Consider the following 20,834-nt stretch of genomic DNA (forward strand, 5'->3'; position numbering starts at 1 on the left):
GGTTTAGGAATTTCTCTGTTTCGAGCTTACATTAAATGGGAAACAAATTTTGTGTGGAGGTTAAATGTGAATGAATTTCTGTAGGGAGGTTATAAATGGGAACAAATTTTGTTCTGAGGTTACACAAAAAATTAGAATCGCTATCCATAATATTCATACATTTATTAAAATTTTTTTGTGGGGAGGTTACAACGGTAACGGAAATTTTGTATGTTAACATGGCCCGACAGATGGCTTGTTTCGTCCTTTATGAGTAAGTTGTAAAAAAGAGTCAGGTTTCCATTAATCCATTGCAGAAGCCGCTAGCAAAATTAAAATATTTCCACAGTCCTTCTCCTGTAGTGCATGAACAGTTGAATCTTGTAGCCGCTGAAAAGAAGATCTTGGTGTAAGATCCGTCGAACTGGGCGGTGTAGAAGCCGAAAAGTCAGAATGACACGGCATGGACTTCTTTCAATGGCTTGTCTCACTGCCGCTATGTTTTCTCTATTTCCGCTGCCATCTCTCCTATTTCCTGCCGAACCAGTCACCTTAAAGTTTCGTACTTGACTTGATGGCATGGGCTGATGAAACAGCATTACTACGACCAGGGCCGGCGCAAGCTCAAGTGCCGCCCCATGCGAGCTGCTAAATTGCCCCTACAGGTTAGGCAGATACTTCTTCAAGACATCCCAACGTCGAACGGAGGACGAGAAGAAGTCATACACGCTTGTCACTGTCGAAAACATGGAAACAGCATATTTAGAAGATATATGGGCATCGTTTACAACAAGATTCAATGAGTGACTGCTACATGGTACATAAAATGCTCTCTTATTCATATCTGAAATTCTTTTCTGGAGGCCAGACTTCTTTCCTTTCATGTTTGCTCCGTTGTCGTATCCTTGCCCTCTCATGTTACACAATAGGATTTTTTTATCTTCCAAGAACTTGAGTACGACCTGCGTCAAAGTGGAGCTTGAAGAATCGGACACTGGAAGAAATCCCAGGAAATGCTCCCGAATTCGGACATCGTATACCCCGTCGAATCTTGTCTCCTGGACGAAACGTACCACAACTGTCATCTGCCCAACTTTTGAAATATCTGGTGAGCAGTCCAGAATTATACTGTAATACTTTGCAGATTTCAACAATAATAGAATGTTGTTGGTTATAGATGATCCAATAAGATGAATTATTTCATTCTGTGTTTCTTTTCCAAGATGATGATGACCCTTGTTCTCACCTTGCTTTGTTCTGTGCAGGTGCTCCATCATCACAGTGTCGAACTTTCCGAATAATTCAACGAGATTCAAGAAGTTTCCGTTGCCAGGCTGAAAGAGTGTATCTATACTTCCTCTCAAAGGCAGACATTGTCGACCCAGGAAATTAATTATTGCTATTAATCGCTCAAGAAAATTTTTCTAATGTTCGCTTTCTGTATTCAGAAGCCTTTGATGATGGGCGTCGACAGTTCGTGACTTTTTCAGTCCCTGGGAAAACACGATCCACTTTTTATGTGAATTCAAATGCTCGGTAGACTTCCCGTGACCTTCAATATACGAAGCAAGGTGCCGCCAGTCACTTATACTGTTCTTTGCAATTTTTACTGTAGATGACGAAAAAGCAGAACACAGCATCCTTGCTCTTTGAGTACACCAACCAATGTCTATCTGCTTATTCTAAATTCTTCAAAGAATAGCTGTAGTGCACAGGGCTGAAAATCCGGTTGTCCGCGTTTTTAGGACGTTCTTCAGCTTCCTTAATATGCTCGGGAGGACCTCACATGACGAAAGTCGTTCGAACGCAGTCGGTAATAATTTCCGGCCATCTTCCGGGATCTAAGTCAATTGTGTCTTCCGGTTTAGGCTCGCCTTCAATCCCTTCTCCGGTGGTGAGTTCATCGGCTGATGGCTCTGAGCACTATGGGACTCAACTGCTGAGGTCATTAGTCCCCTAGAACTTAGAACTAGGTAAACCTAACTAACCTAAGGACATCACAAACATCCATGCCCGAGGCAGGATTCGAACCTGCGACCGTAGCGGTCTTGCGGTTCAAGACTGCAGCGCCTTTAACCGCACGGCCACTTCGGCCGGCTCATCGGCTGATGTTCCTCCGGTATTTTCCGAATCGGGTCCCCTAATTTCAGTTCTGCCGGATCTTTCAATCTCGGTGCTTTCGTCACAAAGCATATCTTGAGCCCAGACGAGGTCTGTTGAACATGTTGTGGATGGCTCACCGTCAGCATTGCTACTGTATGTGGCGGTCGCAATACTGTGTTCGTCAACTTTCTGGTCATGTCCTCAAGATAAAGATGTAACTGCAGTAGCTCCACTAATTTCTGTACTTTCAGGCTCTATTTTTCCACCTTAGCCGCTGCTAGGTCGTTCTCTCTTTGGTTTGAAATGTCGTTGTAGTGCATCCTTTTGCTTCTTATCGTCATCTTCCGTCAGCGCCCGTCTTTTCCTATATTCACTGCCAGACAGTCTTTTTCTACCGTCGGACATGTTTCACTCCAGCCTGTAAAGAACGATTGCGTGAAACTAACTGTTGATGTCAGTGTACTAACTTTATTTGCAACACATTTCACAGGCAATTTCCTGATATTCCACTGCACGTAAACGGAAAATTATCTTACTCTAGGATACACTGTCCAGGAGATGATGTCATAAGAACTGAGCCGCGTGAAATTGAATTTCAGGCCGAATTTCACTACAGACGCAGGTGAAACGGTCAAAGAGTGGAGCGGAAGACAATGGAGAGCGGAAGAATAAGGAGATGGAGTAACATAATAATGTAATAAATACACACCCGGACATCGACGGGTACTAATGCTAATCGAAATATATTAACTCACTGCACTGCGGTTGTTCATTTCAAAGAACTGACACTCGACATCTGTCGTAATTTTTATGTGTTCTTCTTTCGTGTCTGATTATTGAATAAGGGGTAACAAATTAGTCATCGCCGAATCACTTCACTTTTCTTCGCTTTATTTTCATTCTAGATATTGGGACGACGCGTGCTCATTTGCCGACTTGCCAATTTTTGAAGTCACAGATCACAAGAAAAATAAATTTTCCTATTCTGCTATCTTGAAGGAGAAAACTTCTAACTTATGAGTAACGTGTATGCGCAATACTAACTGAACGTTATATGAAAAGCACTTACCTATTACATCCCAAGTTGCAAGAAATTCGGACGCACCAATTCTTCTGTTCTTACCAAACGCAATGAAAGTGCTTCTTACCAATCTTGACTCCCTTGGCCAACTACCAAAACGAATTCTGTAGTTTTCGTTGTAGAGAACGCAACAATACCTATTGCCTGGAAAGGTGAAGTGGTGACACGGCAGTGCCAGGACCTGACGAGGTACAGAGAGGCTACGGTTAAACTAGTGCTCAAGAAGAAGAAGCAAGAAGGTCACAATAAGTATGTGACCGATGATATGGATAAATGTATTATCAGGCAGCAATTTCTATGGCATTACGAACAATAGAAAGAAATAGGAACTTCGCGAAAACTGCACAACTTTTGTCAAACAGAAATGAGCTTCAAAGCTAGCAAGGAAACCCTTAGAAGCAATGTTCTGTCTATGGATTTTCGTTTTAGAAGGTGTCAAAATTAACGTTTTGTTTTGTGCGGACGAGAGGGTATTGTTGCTAAAAGACCTTACTTTCTCAGGTTTTCATCAGAATCAAAGCTACCAGTTGTTTACTAAGATGAAACATGGATTCACACGCATAATACTGTAAATAAATGTTGGCAAAGTGATAGTGTGCGAGCAGTATTGTCAAACAAAAGTGCCGGTCAGAGTTTAATTGTTGTTCATTCTGGCGGAGACAGGTGTTTCATGGCTCAAAAACCAAAACGACCGACTATCACTCAGAAACGGATTGCAAAAATTTTCAAAAATACTTCAGAACCCAACTCATGTCAGGCTTATTAGAAATATCTTTATTTCTTGTAATTACTCGCAGCGTATTTACCCATTCGGAATACTTCTAGCCATTTGTAGGTGTTGCAGATGTTTGACTGTAGTAATGTTCAACCATTTTTTTCCATAATGCGGGAAGAATAAAACACTCGGAAACTGCCATTGAAGCGCTTAGCAAAATTGCTTAAGGCTTAACATGTAACTGCAGTACCGAACACTGCATTCGAATTTCCAAATTAGATTTCGTCTTCTGCCAAATTAGTTGTGAGTAAACGCACGGCGCGTAACAGGCTGGTAGCGCTCCACTACTGGCTAGACTTGGCCACTGTTTCTATGTTTCGATACAGTGTATCGATACGTGGAACTGTTTCAGTGTTTCGGAACGGCTGTGGTTCACTGTTTCGAAACAGTGGTGTTTCATTCCGCCCCTGTCTCGGATAACCGGACCAGATTCGATCTCGAGCCAGACACAGAAACTGTATCGTTGTTTCAAAATAAGGCTGTTTCAGACCACCTGTGCTTAGAACGGACTAATTGTATCGAAACAGTGATGTTTCATTCCGCTCTGTGTCGGACGAGATTCGGGCTCGGCACAGGTACTGAAACACAACATACAACTTCATGAAACACTTTCAAGAGTGTCGACGTCTTTTTGACAAGCAATAGCATGAAGCTTAAGATATCCGAAAATAAAGCTTCGTTTCTAGCTGACTGTCCTATTCCGAAATGGCGTAACATCTGCTTTATAAACACTAACCAACAAATAAAACAACACATATTATTCACATTCAAAACAATAAATATGTGAAAATCATTGTTAAATTACACGTTTTTATAACATACGCTTCTCTGTTCATGTACAGTAATCATATTAGGAAACGCAAGTAAGCCTAAACCATTTTGAATAAAAAAGCGTAGAGTGACAGTTATTAGACAGATACATAAATCTGATGTAGGTATAATTGCAAGCAATCTGTTTGACATATCACTGATAGTGTTATGGTGAACGGGAAGGGCTGGGAGGCATGGTGAATTTATAGTAACGGTTCGAAACACCTTCAAAGACAAAATTTTTTTCTGTTTTATTTTGTTATTTATTCGAATTATTTGGCGTTATTTGTAAGTCCATAGTCACTGTGCCTATTATCCACAATGATTCCCTTTGTGTGCATGGAAAATATCAGGATGGGTATATTACCCATACCAACGGAATGTGGGAATCCCAGTAGCATATCCGCTGTTTCTGCAGTTTGCTCCCATCTCCAGTTCCGTTCGTGGTGGTTCTTCTGTCTTCAGCTATGGCTATCCTCAGCCAATTGAAAAGTATGAAAGTCGCACGACACGAAAGCAGCGCATTTGCTGCAGGAAATACGAAACTGCCAAGACTTTCTGCGATATGATTAGCGCTCTCGCACCTCATTTGTGTTTATATGGACATACTTATACAGTAGACATTCAAGATGATAAAATGTGTAGGTTTATTAGGTTATAAAACACAAACTGTTTCACTGTTTCGAAACAGCGTATCGAAACATTTCATTGTACTGTTTCATTTGTTTCGAAACAGTTACGTGTTTCAGTTTGCCCATCTGTAATACTGGCGTGTACGGCAGACTGCTTCCCCCTCTCTGTTCCTCCGGCAAAAGTACGACGGTGCTGCCACAGTGGCGAGGAAGAAATTAGTCGTCCTCCCTCCCCTTGTTCAAGAGGGGCGGCCGGCAGGTTGTCGAGGCGCCATGCCACAGTTCCCGAAGCCGCTCCCTCCGAGGTTTTATTTCGAATCCCTTCTTCGGCATGAGTGCTGAGTTTTAAAAAAAAAGGGGTGGGGTGGCAGTTTTGCCGCCCCTCGGAAAGTGCTGCCCCGTGCGGCCACACGTTTCGCACGTGCCGGCCCTGACTACGATGAATCTTGAACTTCCTCCGAAATTCACGCTGAGCGATCACTTAACCGTTGTTTTTATAAAATATCTTTACAGCATAAGCATATTGCCGTCATGTCCTGTTTCATTGTTACAAACAAAGCTTTAAAGCAGACATGGGCAACCTTTGGTGACTCACAGGTCTGATTCACCATACTTAAGCTCTCGGGCCGCCTCGTCACGTGATGTGCTGTGACGTGACAGCAGCGCTTTTAGCGCATCAAGTCAGAACTATAGCGTCCGGGGTATTAACCAACGCCACCTAGGTGGCGCTGTATCAACCCTCGCAATACCAAGAGGGAGGTTACCTGAGCCCACCATTTGAAAATATCGTAGGTACCTTTAAATTTTTGAAAAATATTTATTGTTTTTAGTAATTTCTTCTACCAGATTCCATAATTGTTCTACATTTTTCAGTAAAACTTAACACAAAAGAACAGGTCTTCGTAGTGGATGTGATTCTTCACACCAAATACCATTCTTATTTTCAGGTTCAGAGCTCCTGTTACACATCAGTATGTCTTTAAGAAGTATGTTCTAAATAAAAATCTACGACAGTTAACGATTTTTAATTTTTTTAATTTTTTGTGGTGGTCGGAAGTACCCCATCCTTGGTAGTACACATTAAATGGAAAATGAGTTTAAAACTGTACTAAATGATACTTTCACGTTGTGGACCCTACTTACACATCAGTGCATTATTAAGTTCTATAATTAACAACAATTAACGAAAATAATTCTTTAACTTTTTGTGGTGGGTAAAAAGTAACCCCCCCCCCCCCTCCTCTTGGCAGTACACGATATGGAAAATGTGTTGGTAACGTTAGGGTTCATGTTTATGGGGTGAAGTACCGATATGAATGGCACTCCTTTCCCGATACGCCACGCCAAACAATCATGCTTCAAAACACGTGTTTTTGGAAGTACTTTGATTTTATGTTCACCCCATGTTCAGAGGTCTTTCTTTACTTAAAACGTCTTACTATAGCTGTTTCAAAAATTGCGTAAAAATTCTGCAATGCCTTTTTTGAATAAACAATATTCACGCCATATATAAATGTAAAATCTGAAGATGAGACGTCAGGTATCTTGAAATGACGCCATGAAAAAATAAACACGTATAAAAGCAACGAGTTTGCAGCTTATTCACCGTACATTACCTTCAGTTTCAACTGTAGCAGTGTTCTAACACGTCTACAATGGACAAGATTTATTTCCCAATATTAATACGAGAAAGAACAGAAAAATAAAATGTGGCATTGAGATGAGCAAACACAGTCGACGTGCCATTAGGATGGACTAAGCGATTTTTGATCACAGTCAAGTCATTCAAGTGTTTGAAGTTTATTGTGTTAATATCCAGAAACACCATTAGTAAGCAGTTTTTAAATAGTTTTAGAGAAATACGATGGCCAACTGATCACAAAGGGATGGGTTTTCCCTATAACACTAAATAAATTTAGCCTTCATATCTTTATTGATTTTAAATAGCGTTGTCTCATCGCTTGAACGTAGCATATTGGCTTTATTGTACAGAATCCAAACTAGAAAAATCCGAAACAACAGAATAGGAAATTGTCAAACCGATGATACTCGCCTTCACACGTACGGACTGGTAATACTTGAGGCTATTTTGCACATCAATGCTGTTGACAATAATACTGAATGTGTGAGGGCCCCTCATCTCGCACTCTCATCCACAAATTTCTTCCGAGGGCCGGGTTGAAACCAATCGCGCATTCGGCCCGCTGCCGTCGGTTGCCCAATCGTGCTTTAAAGTTTCTGAATGATTGGTTCCCGCCAAACCAACATAACTGCTGTTGCCAAATCGTCCGATTCGCTACCCCATACTACAATGCTGGTGCTGGCACAAGACTTTCGAAGCACACTCTTCAGTAAACATTGTTTGACGTGGCACTACACGGCTGACGATCCCTACGTATTTCCATGTTGACTCAACGACAATTACTATTCCAGTAGGCACAGACTCATCGAGATTAGAGCAGGGTTCAGTGAAAATACGTTACCTGGTCGGATGAATCGTGTTTCTTGTTGCACCGGGTCAACGGTCAGTTCTCGACATGTCGTTGAAGTGAACGGCTGCTCGAAACATGCACCACTCGACATCCACAGGATAGTGAGGCAGCATTACGGTGTAGCGGGACATTCACCTGGGCTGCCATGGGCCGTGTGGTAGTAATCTAAAGCACCGTTACAGCTGTAGACTACATTAAACTTGTTGCGTGTCTCAAGGTCAGAAACGTGTATAAGCTGTTGGAGGACCATGCTGATAATCTCACGTTGATGTCTTGACCACCAATTCGCCTGGCCTGAAACCGATAAAACTCATCTGAGACACTGTCAGCCACCAGACACATGTCCACAAACCACCCGTTCTTAACTTACAAGAACTTCATGACTTGTGCATAGTCATCTAATGCAGCATACTTCCACAAACGTATCGAGGACTTATCAAATCCGCACCACGCAGAATTGCTGCTGCACGACGTTCTAAGGGTGCATCAACGAGCTATTGAGCAGGTATTCATAATGTTTTGGCACATCAGTGAATGCGTCGATACAGCTTCATTAAATTTCATGTGGACATTTTGAAATTTAGAAGTCAGACGAGCCAGGAATGGGGTTTGCGTACGACAGAAACTACTTACAATAACCATGAAGGAAGTTAAGATCCTTAATTTGGAAAAGTGGGAATTGAAAACGTTTTAAAGGGGTAGACCGGAATCCCTGAACAACTAATTTCAAATTTCTGCTGATATTTTGTTTCCCTGAAGCGCGTTAGAAGAAACTAGTAGACAAAGTCCGGAAATGGACCTGAAACTCAGCTATAACAAGTTACAGTGCAAATCAACATATTTAACTGCAGATACCATAAACTGAAATAGAGTCGTTAAAACACTGACGAGTATTTGCAACGACTGGATGCACATTCAAAGAAAGAAATAAAAGAGAAAAATCTGTCCTTTAGGCCGTCTGAATTAACAAGTGTGTGAAGTGTGTGTGTGTGTGTGTGTGTGTGTGTGTGTGTGTGTGAGAGAGAGAGAGAGAGAGAGAGAGACAGAGAGAGAGAGAGAGAGAGAGAGAGAGAGAGAGAGAGAGAGATTGATTTCACAGGCCAACGAAATTTTTTTTTTTTAAAAACCTTGTTTACTATGATAGCTGATCTTTATAGATTTTTATGAGCTGGATCCAAATCCAGTCTTTGTTTTTTTTTTGTATCACCCATAGTTTTAGAGCAATATGCTTTTTATTATATAGTACAAAAATCCTATGCTATACAGTAAACGGGGAAATTAATGAAAAGTTTTGTTACAACATAAGCATGGTTTGTATTTACAGTAAGCTACTTAAAACCATGTCTGTTGATAGAGGTTTCACTTGTCAGTTGGAATTGGTTGTATTTTCTTTCTCTTAAGCATCTTGTGTAGCTTTCTCTACGATGAGTCGCTTGCTGAACTTCTCGGTGAATTGACTAACAGTAGTCCCCCATCCTGTTGGTGTTCCAGCGGACTTGCTGGCGTTTTTCCATCACTTGAATGTCCTGGTGAAAGAGCTCTTCTTGCTCCTCACTAACATCTCCCAGATTGTCCAGGAAGTAATCGAGGAGACTGTTCAGAAAGTGAACTTCCAGGCTCATTAAACATCCTAAAGTCTTAAACTTCTCTAACATTGTAGCTATAATAGAAATATTCTGGGTTTTTTCATGTCCTAAGAACTTTTTAAGGACTTGCTTGAATGATAACCATGCTTCTTTCTCCTTTAAGGTCATTGAGGATTCGGAGTTAACATCAAACATCAGTTTTCTAATGTCAGGTGCGACAAAGACGCCTTCTTTTAGTTTAGCTCCTGAAAGGTGTGGAAACTTGTGGCAGAGATATTTAAAACATGGTCCATCTTTAGGCAAAGCCTTTACAAACTGTTTCATTCGCCCTAACTTTATATGTAGAACTGGTAGGAGTACGTTTTTTGAATCTACAAGGTTTTTGCGTAGAATTTTCTTCTCACCAGGTTTTAAAGACTCCCTCACAGGCCAGTTCTTTCTACACCAGTGTTGATCCTTAGCCCTACTGTCCCATACACAAAAGAAACATGGAAATTTGGTAAAGCCACCTTGCTGACCAAGGATTCTAACCAGGACTAATTATATAGTTTCATCTTTGTCCTTTTTAGTTTTTTAATTTCTGCGTGTTAATTTGCTTTTTCGTTTGTGTCGGAAAGTAACCCGATTTTTTTACATTTTAGGAGTTGCTAACCAGGAGCGAATTATGTAGTCTGGATGCTTTGATACTTCAGTTTTTGAATCTCTGCGTTTTAATCTATTTTATTGGACATGTTTCTTGCCTTTCCGTCAGAATCTACAGAAGAGCCTGAGCGTGTGTCGATTGTCGTTTGTTTGTCTATGTAGTGTAGCGTAGTTTTCCAAGTTTTAATATCGACATGGACTGTGATTCCTGTGTGCGGATGAAAGCTGAGTTGTTGACACTTCGCAGTCGTCTCCAGGCTTTCTTGGCTTCAGTTACTGAGCTTGGGGCTCCAGTGAATGGGCACCACTTTTGTGGACCGCTCATGGGGATCCAATGAAAGTCCAGCATGATCGGTCCACACCAGTGTCCAGCCCAGTAACTGCTCGCACTGAGGTTGACCCCTCACCTGTGCTCGAGTAGGAGATCGCTTCAGGGCATGGCAGGTAACAGACTTCCCAGGGGTCGAACATAAAGCCTCCCCAGTTATTCTGACAAACAGGTTTCAATTGCTGTCTGTAGCCGACACTGTCGCTCAGCTAGATGTAGTCGCTTGTAATGTTTCAGAGGAAACCTCTCAGCCTGCAAGATTTTGGCAGTGACGAAGAGTGGGATTATTGTAGTTGGGCGCTCCAATGTTAGGCTCGTTATCGGGCCGCTGAGGACAATGGCTGCTAAGGAGAGGAATAAAGCCTATCTGTACTACATGTGAAAACCAGGTGGAGTCATTCCAGATGTGGAACAGGTCCTTCCAGATGCCATGCATGGTGCAGCCAACTGAAGGTGGTGGCTCACATTAGTGCCAATGATGTATGGCGCTTTGGATTGGGAGGTATTCTCTCTGGTTTCGAGCGACTGTCAGTGACTAATGGCTGCCAGTCTTATTTGCAATATGAAAGCAGAGCTCACCATTTGCAACATAGTCGACAGAACCTATTGCAGACATCTGGTACAGAGCCGAGTAGAGAGCCTGAATCAGAGGCTCAGAGGGTTCTCCGACTTTGCAGGCTGCAAATTCCTCGACTTGCACGATAGGACCTAAACAGGTCAGGATTCTATTATACGCAGGAGGCGACTACACGGGTAGAGAGGGCTGTGTGGCGGGGACTGGGCAGTTTCTTAGGTTAAAGGGTCTCGGGGAAACACAAGAACAGCTTCACAGGGTATAGAAAAGGAAGGACATAGATCTAGGAATCATTGGTATAACAGTTGTAAATTATCGTACCTGTGTTGGGAAAGTACCAGAGCTCCAAGCGCTAACAGAAAGCACTGATTCTCCAATCGTTACAGGTACTGAAGTTTAACCGAATCTTTTGCGAAGGACTTAACGGCGTTCAGAAAGGGTAGGCTAAAGAGGCACGGTTGGCGGTGGCGTGTTTGTTCCTGTTAGAAGTAGTTTATCTTGTGGAGCAATTGGTAGATAATTTCCTATGAGTTAGTACAGATAGAGGTCGTTCACGGCAACCGGAATAAAATAATAATTGGATCCTTTTACCGACCCCACAACTCAGATGATACAATTGGTGAGAGGTTCAAAGAAAACTTCTGTCTAATTTCAAACACATACCAGACTCATACAGTTATAGTTGGTGGTGAATTCAATTAACCCTCGATATGTTGGCGAAAATACATGTTTAAATCTGAGGTACGCACAAAACATCATCCGAAATGGTGCTAAACGCATTCTCTGAAAATTATTTCGAGCAGTTAGTTCATGAGTCCACTCCAATAGTAAACACTTTACTCTTGGAAACAAATAATACTGAGCTAATAACGAGCATCAAAATGAATACAGCGATTAGTGAACACAGGATCGTAACTCCCAAATGAATGAAAAAATATCTACTCAAAAAAAAAGCTAAAAATTCGATTGACAACGTTCCTGGGAGACAATATCCACTTCTCCCAAATTAACAATATTCAGACTAGATGTGGCTTGAATTCAAAGAAATAGTATCGACAGCATCTGAGAGATTTTTACCAAATAAATTAACAAACGACGGAGCTGATCCCCGTGGTACACTAAACGGGTCAGAACACTGTTGCAGAAACAACGGAAAAAGCATGCCAAATTTAAACGAACGCCAACTCTCCGAGATTGGTGATCTTTTACAGAAGCTCGTAATTTAGCGCGGACTTCAATGAGAGAGGCTTATAATAGTTTTCACATCGATACCTTGTCTCGAAACCTGACAGGAATTCCAAAGAGATTGTAGCTGTATGTAAAGCACGATAACGACAAGACCCAATGGTTGCCTTCTCCGCGCGATAGCAATGGAGATACTATCGATGGCAGTGCTGCAAGAGCATATTTACTAAACACAGCCTTCCAAAATTCCTTCACCAAAGAAGTAGTAAATATTCCAGAGCTCGAATTGGCAACAGCTGCCCCCATTAACTTAGAAGTAGATATCCTCGGAGTAGTAAAACAACTGAAATCACTTAATGAAAGCAAGTCTTCCGATCCATACTGCTTACCAAGTAAATTCCTTTGAGAGTATGTTACGTATGGAGCTATTGCATCAGCAGTCATATTAAACCGCTCGCTCGACGAAAGGTTGGTACCCAAAGAGTGGAAAGTTGCACAGGTCACATCAATATTCAAGAAAGGTAGTAGGAGTAAGCCATTAAATTACAGGCCCATGTCACTAACGCTTGTATGTAGCAGGATTTTGGAAAATATGTGTTAAAACATTATGAATTATGTTGAAGAGAGACCTCTAAGAGACCGGTCTATTGACACATGGTCAACACGGATTTAGAGAATGTCTCTTTTTGAAACACAATTAGCTCTTTACTTACACGAACTGTTGAGACAAGGGATTTCAGATTACCAGAAGGCTTTCGTCACTGCCTTCACAAACGGCTTGTTCTCAAATTGCGGGCTTATGGAATATCGTCTCAGTTATGTGACTGGATTCGTGATTTCCTGTCAGTGAGGTCACAGCTCGTAGTAATCGAGAGAAAATAATCAGGTAAAACAGAAGCGATTTCTGGCGTTCCCAAAGGTAGTATTATAGACCCTCTGCTTTTCCTGATTTACATAGACGATTTAGGAGACAATTTAAGCAGCCGTCTTAGGTTGTTTGAGATTTGCTGTCGTTTATCGACTAGTAAAGCCATCAGAAGATCAAAAAAATTGCAGAACTATTTAGAAAAGATATTTATTTGGTGCGAAAATTGGCAATTGACCCTAAATAATGAAAAGTGTCAGACCATCCATGTGAGTGCTAAATGGAATCCGTTAAACTTCGGTTACATGATAATTCAGTCAAATCTAAAGGCTGTAAATTCAACTAAATACATGGGAATTACAGTTAGGAGCAGCTTGAAGTGGAAACAACACTTAGAAAAGTTGTGGGGAAGGCGATCTAAAGACTGCGTTTTATTGGCAGAACACGTAGAAGAGGCATTAGGTCTACCAAAGAGATCGCCAACACTACGCATGTCGGTCCTCTCTTGGAGTACCGTACTGCTGCACGGTGTGGGATCCTTTCCCGATAGGACTAACAGAATACATCGAGAAAGTACAAAGAAGAGCAGCATGTTTTGTATTATAGAGAAGTATAGGAGATAGTGTCACGGACTTGATACAGAATTTGGGGTGGACATCATTAAAACAAAGGCGTTTCTCGTTGCTGCGGGATCTTTTCACGAAATTTCGATCACCAACTTCCTCCTCCGAATGCGAAAACATTTTGTTGATGCCGACCTGCATAAGGAGATACGATCATAGTAACAAAGTGGTGATGACTGGTTTGCGGGGCGCTCAACTGCGCGGTTATCAGTGCCCACACAAGTTCCCAATCGTTACTCAGTCCAAACTCTCCACATTCATAAACGATGATGAAATGATGAGACATCACAAACAACCAGTCCCCGGGCGGAGAAAATCCCCAACCCTGCCGGGAACTGCACTCAGGACCCCGTGATCCAGAGGCAGCAACGCTAGCCACTACACCACGAGCTGCGGACATCGTAACAAAATAAGGTAACTCAGACCTCGCACGGTAAGATATAGGCGTCGGTTTTTTCCGCGCGTTGTTCCAGAGTCGAATAATAGAGAATTATTGTGAAGCTGGTTCGATGAACCCTCTGTCAGGCACTTAAGTGTGATTTGCAGAGTTTTCATGTAGATGCAAATGAGAAATTATTCATTTGTCAAAATTCAAGGCTGAAATGTGTAATACCAAGGCATATCCTCGATATTATTAACCAATTAGTATTATCATTGAAGAATTGCATCAGTGTGTCTGAAGTAGCCTCAGTACCGTTACTTTATTAGTAACAATTATTGAATATGACCCCCAAACACGATTCTGAGATTTTTAGTCTCACCACTGGTGCAAGTATGATTTGCCGTGAGACTTCTGGGAAGTCAGTCACATAGAATGTTGAATTTAACCTCTCATTTCGTTTCTGTGTACTTGACGGGTAAAGCATTTTTGGTAAAAATAGGTGACCAATGAGCTTTTACCTCAAATACCAGTTTCAAGTGACTGCACTGAGCTGAAAATATTTGGAAACCATTCTTTGCATCAGACGCATATGGCACCTTCTTTTAACACATTTTAAAATCTGCAGGCGTACTTTCATTGCAGTTTCCAAATGATGATGAATTCTAGATTGAACAGTTCTAAACACCAAAAAAAGTTTTGCATCACCCCAGTTCCCAGAACTCCTTAAGATAGACGTTGACTGTGGATATCGTATCACAGACACAGCCCCTTTGACTGTTCAGATATCGGGGTTCCCGGGTTCGATTCCCGGCGAGGTCAGGGATTTTCTCTGCCTCGTGATGATTGGGTGTTGTGTGATGTCCTTAGGTTAGTTAGGTTTAAGTAGTTCTAAGTTCTAGGGGACTGATGACCATAGGTGTTAAGTCCCATAGTGATCAGAGCCATTTGAACCAATTTTTGTTCAGATATCACTAAACCCGCCCAAAGATGTAAACAAACATGCATGAGCAGCGCCTATTAGACGGAAGGGGTCCGATAGCCGATCACTTCCTGTCATTCCACCAGGAAGGAGGTACACGGCTCGTGTTGTCTGTAGTTCAACCATGCCTAGACGCTCAACACCGCAGTTCGATCGCATCCGAATTGTTACTCTGTGACAGGAAGGGTTCTCAACAAGGGAAGTGTCCAGGGGCCTCGGAGTGAACCAAAGTGACGTTGTTCGGACATGGATGATATACAGAGAGACAGGAACTGTCGATGACCTGTTCAGGCTGCCCAAGGGCTACTACCGCAGTGGATGGCTGCTACCTACGGATTTTGGCTCGGAGGAACCCTGACAGCAACGCCACCATGTTGAATAATGCTTTTCGTTCTGCCACAGGACGTCGTGTTACTACTCAAACTGTGCGCAATAGGCTGCATGATGCGCAACTTCACTCCCGACGTGCATGGTGAGGTCCATCTTTGCAACCACGACACCACGCAGCGCGGTACAGATGGGCCCAACAACATGCCGAATGGAGCGCTCAGGATTGGCATCACGTTCTTTTCACTGATGCGTGTCGTATATGCCTTCAACCAGATAATTGTCGGAGACGTGTTTGGAGGCAACCCGGTCAAGCTGAACGCATTAGACACACTGTCCAGCGAGAGCAGCAAAGTGGAGGTTCCCTACTGTTTTGGGTGACAGTACGTGGGGCCGACGTACGCCACTGGCGGTCATGGTAGGCACCGTAACGGTTGTACGATACGTGAATGCCATCCTCCGACCGATGGTGCAACCATATCGGCAACATGTTGGCGAGGCATTCGCCTTCATGGACGATAATTCGCGCCCCCATCTTGCACATATTGTGAAGGACATCCTTCAGGATAACGACATTGCTCGACTAGAGTGGCCAGCATGTTCTCCAGACATGAACCCTATCGAATATGCCTGGAATAGATTGAAAGGGGTTATTTATGGAAGACGTGACCCACCAACCACTCTGAGGGATCTACGCCGAATCGCTGTTGAGGAGTAGGACAATCTGGAAGAACAGTGCCTTGATGAACTTGTGGATAGTATGCCACGACGAATACTGGCTTGCATCAATACAAGAGGATGTTTTACTGAGTATCAGAGGTACCGGTGTGCAGAGCAGTCTGGACCACCACCTCTGAAGGTCTGTCTATATGATGGTACAACATGCAATGTGTTGTTTTCATAAGCACTAAAAAGGACGAAAATAATGTTTTTTTCGATATATATTGCAATTTTCTGTACAGGTTCCGGAACTCTCGGAACCGAGGAGATGCAAAACATTTTGTTGTGCGTATTTCAATTACAACTATCCTAATGTCTCACGGCAGAGAAGTCAGACTTGCACCAATCTCTCTTCCTGGTGAGATTGAAAATCTCACAAGTGCATTTGGAGGTCAGATTCAAAAATCCTTACGAATAAACTAACGGTACTGGGACAACTTCGACACACTGACGCAGTTCTTCAATGATATTTGTAATTAATTGACAATAGACTGGATATGCCTTGGCGTTAGACATTTCTGTCTTTAATTTCAACAACTGAATCATTTATCAAGGTAACTTTCCCCATTTGCTTAGAGTTTAATGTGTACTTCGTACCACGCAGCTAGCTGACAGCAGTTTTCCAATAAAAGAACTTTCTCAATAATTTCGAACACGGGTCTCTGTTACCGTGTGATTGCATTTAACTGTGATGCCGAGTCTCGATTTCCCGAATTTATTGCTTATAAGTCACATGTGAGCTCATTTTGCCCCTCAAACTGGCATGGTCACACTTTCAATGAAAAAGACCTCAGCAGCTTCCATAATTGCAGTGAATATACAAATGGTCTGCAAAAATGGCTTCTGCAGTTGAGTGTCTCCAACGATTGATATAGAGCAGAGATTTCAGCATTGTAACTGGCCCCTTTCCACCTCATTGAATTTTTAACGTGGCAAGATTGGGCTAGATTAGCTGTCTTGCAAGAAGGCGAGCATCACGGAACGGTTTCCCGCTGAAATTCGGTGAGAATACGTTCCAGGGAAAGTTGGACAACTTATTACTTCCTCTCACATACATCTAACGATATTACCACAAAGAGAGATGTCGAGGAATTGGAGTTAATACGGAGGTTTACCGACATTCTTCCCACGCCGCATTCGCAATTGCAACAGGGAAGAGTGGATCAGGTAGTTATACCGGAAGTACCCTTCGCCATAAAATGTTTGAGCATACGACCCACGAAACATGGTGTAGTGTATGCATATCAGAGTAAATGCCCCATCTTCTACCCTGGTAAACGTTAACGAGAACTACTGGTGCCCATTTTACGTGTGAATTTCTCTTGTTATTTTTGTGATTATTACGCGATATTTGTGCTCGAGAATTTAATACATTTAGTGACTATTATTGGAACGCAGGCTCTTAGAATTTTGACCGCAAAGCTCTCCTGAATGCGCGATATCTAACGTAACAGTAACATCACTCATTGTAATTTGGCTTTCTGCTGTGCTCTCGTACTCACTGAACACAATCGTGACAAGACGTTCAGCTGTTATTTCCACCCTCCCATCCCTCCCCCCCCCCCTCTCTCTCTCTCTCTCTCTCTCTCTCTCTCTCTCTCTCTCTCTCTCTCTCTCTCTCAAGTTCAACTCGGTAAAGCCGACAATCAATACTCACGACCGGTCGAGGCAGAACTTTACAAGCGGCTTCTTCCAATAACGTTCAGCCTGATAAATTTAGCGCAGTTTGTCACGAAGTCTTCAATCAAAGTACATGTGTGTTCTGGTCTTCCATAAACAAATACTTTGTTAACTAGGCGACGGTGCGCAACTGTATTTGAGACTTTCCAGTGGTCAAGAAAAGGGGGGCACCAACTTGACCTCCGCCGTCTGAGGCCATCTGGACCTCCTCAGAGAGCTTAAACCTGACCTACTTGGCAGGATTCATGTTGGTTAGAAGAGTTACCATGTGACGACACAAATAAATATTGTATAATCCTACAAGGAACGGACGTGAGTGTGATGGGCCTGTAATTGTGTGCATGCGTTCTGTGATTACTTTAAAGGTTATAACGACCTGCATCTTTGCAATTATATGTGACGTTGCGCTGTTTAGGCCACCTACAGTTGTTGGATAAAAATATGGAAACACCTCGAGAATTGAATTCTTGAACGTGAGTACAGATGTTAACAAAGCTTGCAGAGACGCTGTTGTAACTGGCTACGAGCGGCACCTGATCGATGTCCTCAGTACGTTTTAAGTGTCAGTCACAGTCAAAACTCTTTTTTGCGTAGTTTTGAGTGCGTTATGTCAGAGTTAATTGGATTCGAACGAGGGCAAATTGTTGGTGCTTGCATGGTGGGTGTTTCCGGAACGAACGTAGCCGGTCAAGGAAGGGCATTGTGACGACAGCTCCAAAAGTCAATGCAGAATTGAACGTTGGACTGGCAAATCCTGTCAGCACCAAACCATCACGTAGGGAGCTCCATAAGCACGGAACTGCAGGGAGAGCTGGAATTCAAAGCCACTCATAAATAACGCAAATGCCCGTTACCGTAATCATAACATCCGCGCTTTGAAGCAATGGAAGGAAGTTATCTCATCGGATGAGTCTTGTTCGCAGTTTTTCCAAGTTCACGTCGAGTTTACGTGTATCATACGGTTTCCCAAGCCTAAGATGCAGACTGCTTGATGCCAAGAGTGAAACATGGCGGGGATTCAGTAATGATCTGGGCGGCCATATTGGGGTGCTCCATGGGGCACAGTTACTCCGCAAAGTCGTATTATTGCGAAGGATTATGTGACCATTTTGGCTGATCAGCTCAGTCCCTTGCCACAATGTTCCCATCATTATAATGCTGCGCTCCAAGACGACAGGGCGCCTGTTCATATAACTCTTGATGTGGTTTACGAACACAGGGGTAGCGTACCAATAGGGACAAGAAAGGAGGCATGAAGGGCGCCAAAACAGAAATAACGATCATCCATTTATTTCACCATTACACACGCACATCATGATATATGAGACATTACAATTGGTACACTTAAATCTATTATAACAAACAGTATCTATCACGAACGGCCAATTAATAGTTACCTGAAACATTTAATACTTGGAACAGTACACCAGTGATCAGAAAATTAAAAAAAAAATCAATAACATGACAAAAAATACAATACTTTCAGAAAATCACATCATATGACAATGAGCTTAAGGTCTTTCGGTAATTAACAATTACGAAACAGGTAAAGGGGCATGTGCCACTATTAAATCTTCCGCAATTACACTACTAAATTTCTCAGTGCCCAAGTTGCAATTAACGCAACAAGAATTAAATCATTTAAGTGATAATGTTACTTAATAATAATAAAAGCATGGTACTCCACGGCTCCGAGCACACAGCCCCATACAAAATGCAACACAACCACAGCGACCCGGCGTACTACCAGAACCACCAGGCAGTAAACCAGATTCGTACTAAGCCAAAACAAGGACCGACTTCTAAAATAACGACACCTAGCCCGGGCCGGACAACAGACCAAATGCCGGGATATCCTTAAGAAACCTTGGCCAACTTAATACCAAAACAACAATTTATGAACAATATGCCAAACACAAGACCTCTCAGTCCAAAGGCTTCCGTTTAGTCGCGAAGGTGGCTCCGACCCGCCTGCTGAGGTGTAAAAAGTCGTACAGAGTGCCGAATGAAGCTCAACCTTCGTTAACGGAGAGCGGAAGCACCACAAGACAAAATAAACTCCAATTTAACTGCGCAAGGCAAACTCTAAGGAGTGCCACTCGAAGACTATGCACTTGAAGATCAAACATAAAGCACCCAGATTAACGTGCCGCTGAACGACGCACTTCCATCACCAGCGTCTAGTAGAGTACGGAGAGCAGCGTACCCCATCGATATACATCCATGGGACGGTAAACGAGGATAGCGATCCCAGCGGCGGAGCGACAGGAGGACCAAATGACATCCCGCCGCACATTGAAAGGTATTTCAAACACAGGCTCGACAAACTACAACAGGCGAGATTTTGCTCCCCTTGCGAATCAAGTTAAACGGCACACCACGCCGCTGTCCACACTATTAACCGTAAAATCACGGTCCGGTCTTCCGATCGGGCTCCACTCGGCGTCCAGACGCAAACAACCCAAGCCGAGCCGAACTGTCTCCACGCCAAGCAGCCACCACTTCCCTCCTCACACGCCTCCAGCTAAGCTGCGGCCAGCGATCACACACGGGAACAACCGCCTAACGCCAAAGCGCCGTCTCAGTGAAAACTCAGCACTAAGGTCGATACGAACTTGGAAATAAGCGAGCACCGTAACAACTCTCATTGTCCAAAACTTGTTTTGTGATGAAATGCCGCGTCTCCACTGGGTACCACGAACACCAAATCTCGGTTGTTTTGAAGAGAGGTGAGCGTGATCGTTGTCCACCTCCATCATCGTTGCCCCAACTTGCCACTATTCCTGGAAGAGTTGCATTAAATTTCTTTGGAAACTGTACGGGGCCTGTATTTATCTATTCAGAGGGACTGGAAGCTGAGTACGAACGTGTTTGTCTCAAATGGCTCGAAGCACTATGGGATCTAACATCTGAGGTCATCAGTCCCCTAGACATAGAAATACTTAAACCTAACTAACCTAAGGACAGCACACACATCCGTTCCCGAGGCAGGATTCGAACCTGCGAGCGTAGCAGCAGTGCGATTCCAGACCGAAGCGCCTAGAACCGCTCGGCCACAACGGCCGGCACGA

At 42.9% G+C, this 20,834-nt stretch overlaps 1 protein-coding gene across 1 annotated transcript in view; it reads right to left on the reverse strand.

Annotated features, from left to right (window-relative positions):
- Positions 1-1,389: 1,389 nt before the first annotated feature.
- LOC124606308 (solute carrier family 22 member 13-like) overlaps positions 1,390-20,834 on the reverse strand; it is a 78,363-nt gene continuing 58,918 nt past the window's right edge. Inside the window, exon 6 of the mRNA XM_047138289.1 lies at positions 1,390-1,472. Within this exon, the coding sequence (XP_046994245.1) occupies positions 1,390-1,472 (83 nt within the window). The remainder of the gene's footprint in view (positions 1,473-20,834) is intronic.

This window comes from Schistocerca americana, chromosome 3, assembly GCF_021461395.2.
Source record: "Schistocerca americana isolate TAMUIC-IGC-003095 chromosome 3, iqSchAmer2.1, whole genome shotgun sequence".
NCBI lineage: Eukaryota > Metazoa > Arthropoda > Insecta > Orthoptera > Acrididae > Schistocerca > Schistocerca americana.